Source organism: Elephantulus edwardii, unplaced genomic scaffold (assembly GCF_000299155.1).
Source record: "Elephantulus edwardii isolate Elephantulus edwardi_28Jun2011 unplaced genomic scaffold, EleEdw1.0 scaffold00061, whole genome shotgun sequence".
Classification (NCBI taxonomy): domain Eukaryota; kingdom Metazoa; phylum Chordata; class Mammalia; order Macroscelidea; family Macroscelididae; genus Elephantulus; species Elephantulus edwardii.
The window spans coordinates 6,768,731-6,778,046 of NW_006399811.1; the positions used below are offsets into that span (position 1 = coordinate 6,768,731).

Here is a 9,316-nt window from a genome sequence, read left to right on the forward strand (position 1 = left end):
GTATAAAAAGTGATGCCAAGGTCAAGGAACGAGACAGTCTACAAATAGACCAAAAATAAAATGCAAATGACATCATTAGAAGGCGGGAGTGGGGGTAAGAGGGAGAGCCAACATGTTGCATACAGATCAAAGGGGGGGGAACAATTTGTTTGGTTAATATTGGGTTTTTGAGTATCTCGTGTGCCTGCGCTGTCCGTCCATCCATGCTATTCTAAACCGATGACAAGTTCATCTTCAGCGCGGACAGGGTGCAGACCACAGATTCCGTATAAATCCCACAATCCCAGACCATTTGCTAACTTTCCTCTCTGGGAAGGAAGGAGGCGTTTCCCCCTAGGGTGACGGTAAAATAAAGCAGCCTCTCCAAATCTCTGTGTCCAATAAGGAAGAAATGGTGTTCCTTTTCCTCCACCCCCTGACAAAGGAAAGAGATGGGAAATGAGGAAGGGAAGCTCTTTTCCTTTCTTTTTGAATTTCCCGCATCCCTTTTCTTCTCCGCCTCCCCACGCCTTTTTTCTACTTTAAGTAGCTGCGGGGGAGACCAGCACCAGGAACAAGGCAAGAGGCTGGGGAGCCGGTATTTGGGAAGTAGGCGGGACCGGGCAGATGAATAATTCGGTTTCTGATTTTTCTTGTCTTCAGTGGCAGTTCCTCCTCCGCTGAGTTACTCATTTGCACACGCGGCTGAGTTCTCGGCCCTCGATTACTCCGGCCTATCACCCTGGGATGCCGCCTGCCGCCGCCACCGCCGCGGCTGCTGGGCTTGTAGGATCCGCGGCGGAGCTCGAGCCGCGGCAGGAGCAGTGGCCTGAGAGTTAGGGGGGCGGGCCAGCTCATTTTTGGGGTGAAGGCTGAAATCAGGCGGGCTAGAGCTAGGGGACAACGGCTCCCCAGGCTAAAGGAACGGGCACTCCGAGCACCAGAGGCAGTGGCGGCGGGAGCCGGTCTGAGGGGGCGGCCCCTGGCGGCGACGCCCCCAGCCCTGCCCTAGCCGGCCCCGCTCCATCCCCAGCCCGAGCCGGCTCCGGACACGAAGGACGCGGGCGGAGGCTAAGGAAGACGGCTCCGAGGGGGCGGGAGGGCGAGCCTCCCTTCTCCTGAGTCTTTGCACGTCCGCTCCCGAGAGAGACCCACACCTGAGCCGGGACCCACCCCCGGCCAGGACCACGCTGGATCCGCCTCCCCGCCCGGATCCCGCCCGCCGGCTGCAGGTGGGCTGCAGCGCCCGAGTCGCGGGCAGTGGGCGGCGGGGAAGGAAGGAGGTGAGCGGCGCCCGCTCCGTCCGCTGCTCGGGTCCCTGCCGGGGTCGCCGCGCTCTCCTCTTCCCCTTGTCGCGGGCTGGGTGCGGAGTCCGGCTCGCGCCTCCAGCCTCGAGCCCCGGGGCACCATGGATCTCTCCCCGGCGTCTGGTGGAGCCGCAGAGGCGCTGTCCTGGCCGGAGATGTTCCCTGGGCTGGAGTCCGACTCGCCGCTGCCCCCGGAGGAGCTGGACGCCGTTGTTCCAGTCAGTGGGGCCATGACCAGTGGCATGCTGGATCGCATTCTTCTGGAGTCCGTGTGCCAGCAGCAGAGCTGGGTCCGGGTGTACGGTAAGGACCACCTGCCCTCTTCGGGGCATCATCTTCACTTATCTCTGCTACAGGCCAAATGCATTCTTTCACCTCAGCTCTATTCTCAGTCCCTTCTTCACCTTGGATCAGTTTTCCACATCTTTTTTTTTTTTTTCTTCTTCTGTACTGCGTTTCTGACACAAGTTTGTCCAGGTTGACACCTCGGTAGAGAGCGGTGCGTCAGTGTGGTCTTTGGATCTCTGTCTGCTTCAGGTTTCTGCAGTAAGTTAAGGATACAGTTGGACTATGTAGACTTGATTTGTAGACTTCAACAGAACTGTCAACCCCTTATGAAGGTGTAACGGGACACCCTGTGAAATCAAGCGAATGGGGGGCGGGGGTCTCATCTTTTTCTCTTGTCAAGTGAAGCAAGTCTAGAAACAATATGTACTGAACATGCTTAGTAGAGGATAATAAGCAAACGAGTAAAATAAAAACAATACCCTAAAAACCCTAACAGAAATATCAAAAGATATATATACCTATTTTGTGGGAACAAGCCAAAACCTCTAACCTCTTCCTGAACTTTATTTTCTAAACTCAACTACTCAGTCGAAAAGGGGTGGATTGTTTCAGATTGCACTATTGTTTCTGGTTCTCTTTGTAAAGTGACATCGTTGCTACTCAGCAGGCTAAAAGTGATGAACACACTGAAACTTTCCCTTTCTGCATTCCTAGTAACCACCTCTTTAATTAAAACTGAATGAGGAGATTCTGTTAGAGACAGCCTTGTGGCAGCATTATAACTGCGCTGATTTTGAAAACTCATAGCCCAGACATTTATAGGCTGGCACTCAGGATTTAGCCTTGGCTTTTCCAAAATATCAAAACACCAAGATGTTTATCAGTTGGCTCACAGGAGCACAGAAGACAGTAGTGTGGCAGGGTATAAGATAGCAAATTTAAAGTGCCTGGGATCAACACTGTTAGATGTTATCCTGCAGTCATGTGCATCTGAGCCCTTAGGTAAATTATGTTTCATCCTTGCGAGCAGTCAGGGTATGTGTTTGCTATTCAGGACTGATCAAGACTTAGAAGTTGCTTTTCTGGATAGTTCAGTTGGCTTTGGGACTCCATGCCCATCACTCAGGAAGAACGTAGAACTAGTTGAGAGATATGAGCTCTGTGGTTTGGGGCAGATTGGGTTACTCCCCTTTCCTCCCAATTCTTTGCCTATAAAATGAAAAGATTAAAAGGAATAATTTCTAAGTACTTGTTTCTTGGGTTCTAAAAATCCAGCAATTCTTCTTATGACCAATTCTTCATAAGGATTTACATGTATAGGCTTTGTATTTTGGTGAGTGATTTTTAACTGTTTCTTGATGTCATTCTGTTGACCTGAGAATTGAAGCAGAGAAGTGAGAGATGATGCAAGGTCACCTCGTTTGTTTTCAGTAGATGAGATTAAAAATTTTAGTGCCTGATTTTCCATCTGTCTGTTAATCCCATTTAATTGATCGCTTACAACTAAGGATGACGAGTATGAATATATTACAGCTACAGCATTTTCCTAATGTTGCTGTTTCCTTGTTATCCTTACACACTTGTGTGGCTTACTGTGTTTTATATGAAGTTAGAGATTGGGCCATGCTAAACAAGGATATGCGCAGTCTCCTGTGTGATTTACAGTGTCTGTAAACCTTCTGGAGGGCCAGCTATGGGCGGGTTCTGACTCGATGGTACTCACCAACAATAAGCAAGAATATATTCACACAAGTATATAAGAATAAAGAATACACACACACACACACGAATATGTATTATATTTAAAATAATTCATAGCTTCAGTCTTCAAAACTCCGTGTTTTCTAGACCTATGTTAAATGTTATTCTTGTAGTCCCATTTCTAGCATTTAATTTTATCTTAAAAAAATATACATTATGCATATTGGTGCCAAGTTGCAGATTTTCCAGTAGATTGTAACTTTCTTTTTCTCTCCAACTCCTCTATCCGTTAGCCAGAAGTTGATTTTATTTATTGTTTATGACTACCGCTTTCCTTCCTCTAAGGTGGTGCATCCTGGATTCTACTTTGTTGTTTTTAACTTAATGTAAATATTTCCAAACTTATCCAGTGTGACGCTTAACTTTTCTGTATGCTTGGCTAGATTTTAAATTGTGTATTGTATTACTCTTTGAAAAAACTTTAAAGTAAAAATAATATAAAGACTCAACTTGAAGGACACTAGGTTTGGTTTGTTTTGAATACTCAAAACCCTGATCATATATCATATTCTACTTAAATATAAGATATTTTTATGAATATAGTCTAATGCATTTTGAGAAAATAAAAAAATTTGGAACCTAGTCTAAGAGTATATAATCAGATGTTGAGAACCTGGGTTTTCATTCTAGCTTTGCCACAAATTGACTGTCTAACTTGAAGAAAGTAATTTTAGCTCTTTGGGACTAAGTTTATACATAAAATTTGAAATCCGGGATAGGTAGTATCTGTGGCCACTTTTAGCTTTCAAGTTGTCTTGAGTCTGTGGCCTTCCTGCAAATTTGCCTTCAAATTTCATCCTAGCTCTTGGGGTCAGGAGTCAAACATGGCATTAACTTAATGATTAAGTTTGAATATTGTGATTGTCAGGGGATTCTGGGGAGCACTTTTATCAAGAGGTCAGTGAACTGAGTTTTGAAAGAAGGAATGTTGAAGGTAGTTGTGTATTTGTTTGGAATGTTTTTATAAGATAGGAAGCTGAGGACGAAGTTCTTCCACAGGTGCAGCTCATACAATATTAAAACATAACCTGTAATAGCCATGTGAATTTGAAAGATATATACAAAATAAACTGTATCAAGTACTGCCACCTGATGCTATGGTTCCTATCTTCTGTGATAACCTCTTTGAAATAATATACAAACAAACAATACCGCCTTCCCTAAAACTGTCTTAATAGGCGTTTTCTGGAACTCTATTTTAATTAGTTTGCTTCACATAATTTCAAGACTGGGTCTTGTTCTGACTTTGTAATTGACAAGTTTGGTTGATAATACCTGTATCTAGAGTTTAATATAATGCTGCAATTTAGAAATCTTTTTTGGAATATGTTCAGAAATTTTTAATAGGTTAGCCTCTATTTAGAATAAAAATAAATGCACATCTCTGACAGATTGCTAAGAGAAAAGATTTATGCTGCCATGATCTTAATTTTTTCTGTTTAGTTGTAAAATGTTTTATTCTGGTATTAAGTTGTAATCATGCCCTGTCAAGACTATAAAACTCTTGAGGTCAGTGGGTTTGTCGTGTTTATTTTTATTTTCCTATCTTTTCCAGCCATATCACTGTCACTGTGTCTAACAAATGGGTACCTTGCTCATACTGTTCAGTGTCTGTTGCTTGTTGATCTATCTGTACTTAGACCATCTAGATCTCAACCTGACAGTTCCTAAGGGTTGTGGAATAGCTGAAACAAAGGCATGCCACAAACAGCTAAATATGGATGCAGAATCCAAGAGCATCAAATGCAGAACATTTTTCAGATATTTATAGCCTCAAAGCAAAGTCAATTGGCTGAAAAAGCTCAGCAGCCTAGCAAAAGGAAACGGGAGCAGCAAAGCTTAGCCTCGTTGTCTGTGTTTTCTGATAAACAATGAAAACATTAAAATTAAGCTACTTTACCGGGAGTGGATGGCAAGTGCTGGACACCCTTTGGTAGTCATTTAAAATGCCAGTCCCTAGGACTGTCTACAGTGGAGTGCTATGCTTATCAATGCAAGTGTATGTATGCATAAATTGCTGTTGAATCACAAGGGGGGAAATATAATCACCATGCTGAATAATCAGCAGAAATGTTATACGTTCTATTGTTGTTTGCCCTTGAATCGGAACTGACCCATGACTGACCCTCTAGCTTATTTTCAGAGGCAGTAAATTGGTCTGTCCTCCTGAGGAGCAGCTGGTGGATTTGAGGGCCTTTGCTGTTGCAGCACAGCTTCTTTACCATGAGGTCACCAGAGCTCCTTATGTTCTATAGTAGGAAGTATCTGAAATATGTGTTTAATGAAATGAGTAATGTTGCAATTTACCATTAACTTACCATAAAGTGGTTCTGAGAGAAAAGACCTGGCAATCTATCTGGTAATATTTCAGTTTAGGAGCCTGGGAAGACATTTCTGCTCTGTCATATATGGGATTCTTGTGAGTTGGAATTGACTAGATGGCACACTGCAGGCCTAGTGGGTAAAGAGTTGCACTGCCAGCCTAAAAACATGCAAATCTACCAGCTGCTCTAAGGGAGAAGATGGGTAATCATCTCCCTTGCAATTTGCAGCCTCTGAAAACTTGCTGGAGGGTCATTTATGAGTCAGTTCAGACTTTATGACACATAACAATGGTATATATAGTTAATTTTTTTTTTGTGATTGAAAGCCTGCCAGAAAATTTCCAAAAGATAGATTAGTGCTGTTTTATTGTTAAGTGCCAGTCCAGTCGCCTGTGACTCATAGCGACCCTATGCACAACAGCCCTAAACCCTGCTCTACCCCTTGACAATCCTATTGTCTCCAACATGCCCATCTCCATAACCCCAGGAACTGAAACAATCCATCTCATCGAGGAGGACGTCATCTCCCAAGCATGACGTCCCTCTCAAAAGACTATTTTAGGAAACATAATAAAAATATAATTCATATAATTCTTGAAATGGTAAGAATTTCTCAGAGACTGGATATGAGTTGATTGGACATAAGTCTTGACTGTGTATTTTATTGCTTATGCTTCAGGAATTTGCACAAAGGATGACATTTATTTTACATTTTTTTTGAATATTCCTATTTCAAATTTTGCAACCAGTAACAAGTCCATTTTTTCCCTGCATGAATTGGATCAGTGAAAGAGGAAGAAACCCAGTGAGGTGGATTGACACAGTGACTGCAGCTGTGGACTCAGGTTTATTTGAGATGATGAAGATGGCACAAGATAGGACAGGATTCAAGTCTGTTGTTCATAGGATCCCTGTGAGTCAGTCATACATGACTGAAACCTAAAAACAACAGCAGCAACAACTTATAAACTTTATACAGAATGTTCAGATAATTTGCTTTGAATATTTACAGGAAATAACTAATTTTGATATGCTTTAAATATCTACTTCTAATTCCTGTACCATATTAACGTATAGATGAGTTAAATTGTTCAGTCAAGATGAAAAGTTTTATACTCATTCAGTTTGTTTGCAAGAAGAAAATGAATGAATGTATACAAATGTATACTAAATGCATCCCACAACGTATTCTTGCTACTTAAAGTGTTTTGGTTTCCCTGAATACAATTAAGTGCACTATTAGAAATGAGTTTCAGTATTTGAGAACATTTTTTATTCTAAAGCTTTCGTTCACTAATTTAGATGTGACATGGATATATTAATTTCCTGTGATCTCCAAAGAAATTAGCAGTTGACAGTTCTTCACTGAAATAACAGAGACGTTCTGAGCATGCCTAGGCATCACATGCTGTTTATTTTAAATGATAATTAATTTAGAATAGTTGTGTTTCCCACTCCTCATTTGAACTGTTTGCTCTGGTAATGTGATTGGCAGTTTCTTTTATGACATCTTGATATCTTCCGCTTGTCTATCATGTTGGTGTATTGCTGTTTTGCTTTCAAAGAGTGCAGATATTTTTGCAAAATTGAATTACCTATCCATAATCTTTTTCTAAAACCACCTTAGAGTGTTTAAAAATTCTTTAATTTTAGAAAATGAGAAGTGTATGTATATATGCATTTATATGTATCTCAAAATTAGGAACAATAGTGGCTTAGCTGTAAGGAATTGGTCCAAGAATACAAAGGTTCACAGTTTGAATCCACCTGCTACTTCTCAGGAGAAAGATGGATAGTTTCCTCCCTTGTGATTAACTGCCTCTGAAAACCTGCGGAAAGATCAGCTGTGGGTTGGTTCCAATTTGGTGGTACACAACAATGACAATGGTAATATAAACCTCCTAGTGGTGCAAAGCCTAGTAATCAATCATGTTAATATTTATGCAGTGAAACAAATGAATATTCACAAATCGTATAAAGACTATAAATAGCTTAATGTTAGTGCGGGTCAGATTTTACTGCCAGAGGAGTTATGGGAAAAAAAACGACAACAAACAAACCCAACCCAAAAACCATTTTGCTTTTCAGAGCTTTTTAAATTTAGGAATTTTGTATATTTGCATGGGAGTCTGTACAAATTTGTGAAAAATTCTATAAAGTTCTATAATGTCTATTTATTTAGGAATAGTCTGTTTACAAGAGACCAGCATTTTCTTTTCTTGATAAGAAAATTCAGTGCATATTAATTTTTTTTAACAAATTAGGTAGTATGTGTCCAGTTACTTAAATGAAATCATCTCTGTGATTTGTTGAGGAAAAGAGAAAGGATCCCATGACAGAGTGGGTTGTATGGAACTCTCTAAGGAAATGGTGTCAAGGCAGTGGTTTCTGGTGCTTTGTTTCATTAAAAAGAAGGGCAGGTGAGTTGAAGCTTAGAGTTTATGTAATTGTTCTTTAAGTTGCTCTCTTCAGTAACACAAAGTGATTTGATCACCTTTTAAGTAGGTGAACCACAAAAAAGCATTCAACTAATGACTGAGTTAATCCAGGAAAAATTCAGCTGTCTACTCTCTTGTCCCTTCCAATTGGAGTAACTTTTAAGTAACTGGAGTGGTGTTTGGTCTTGTTAACCAGGAGGAGGAGCTTGAAGTGTGCTGAGGCCACTACTCAAATTACTTCACCTGGCCTTGGCAGACGGATAATTGCTCTGTGATGTTTATGAAAACACCTTTCTTTCCAAAGCTATTAAACACTTTTCAAGACCATAACCAAATCAAACTCACTGCTCTCAGCACTCCAGTTCTGTAAGTCTTCATAGAAGAAAACTCACATCTTTCTTCCTTAGAGTAGCTTATAGGTTCTAACCACTGGCCTTTTGATTAGTAGCATAATGTTTATTTAGCCAGGATACTTCTCTATACCAGTAGGAAAACTCCTTTACAAATGTAAGGTAGCTTATTGTTTAGTGAGCAGGCAGTCATTAAGAAGGATGTGATATGCAAATAGGAGGGAAAGCTGATACCCTGAAACGAGGGGGAAGTGGTGGTGTGGATATACTGCTATTAATAAAAGACATACAGATTTAACACCCAGTGGCATAATAAAACTTCATTTGCCTGATGACAGAAAAGATTTATCTTTACAGATAGGTTCTCAGTTAATTTACTCCAAAGTGGAAAATTAAGTGAACGACCTATGTGGTTTTTCATTTCAGATGGTAGGAGTCTGACTCTTACCTTCCCTAACCAAGTGTTAGTTACACTAATTAGTTGTCTGTCTCTACTTTGTCATTATCTGTCCAGTTGAGATCTTGATAGCAATCTTATACCTCAAATAAGTTTTCATTAACATTTCTTTGAGGTCTGTTCATGCTGTATCATTTTCAGTAGGAATTCTTAAATTATATTCACTGCCCCTCATATTTGTGTCAGGCCCAGACTTAAGGCCAAGGACTCAAGGAAGGGAGGACAGTGAAAGAGAGAAAGCTTAAAACAGCATTTTTTTTTTTTTTTTTTTTGCTGCATACAGGATGGTGAATCTTAATTAAATGCTCTTCTTTCTTGTAACCTCCACCCAGGCTTCTGAAGTATCTTTCAAACATTTTGTTTTACATTTTCTGTGTTTCATTTCAGTTTCTATGGGCATCACACTTAAATT

At 40.9% G+C, this 9,316-nt stretch overlaps 1 protein-coding gene across 2 annotated transcripts in view; it reads left to right on the top strand.

Annotated features, from left to right (window-relative positions):
• Window positions 1–746: 746 nt before the first annotated feature.
• Window positions 747–9,316, top strand: part of RASAL2 (RAS protein activator like 2) — a 460,670-nt gene continuing 452,100 nt past the window's right edge. For both annotated transcript variants that reach the window (XM_006887716.1, XM_006887717.1), the window contains exon 1: window positions 747–1,589. In XM_006887716.1, the coding sequence (XP_006887778.1) occupies window positions 1,388–1,589 (202 nt within the window). In that variant the 5' untranslated portion in view covers window positions 747–1,387. The remainder of the gene's footprint in view (window positions 1,590–9,316) is intronic.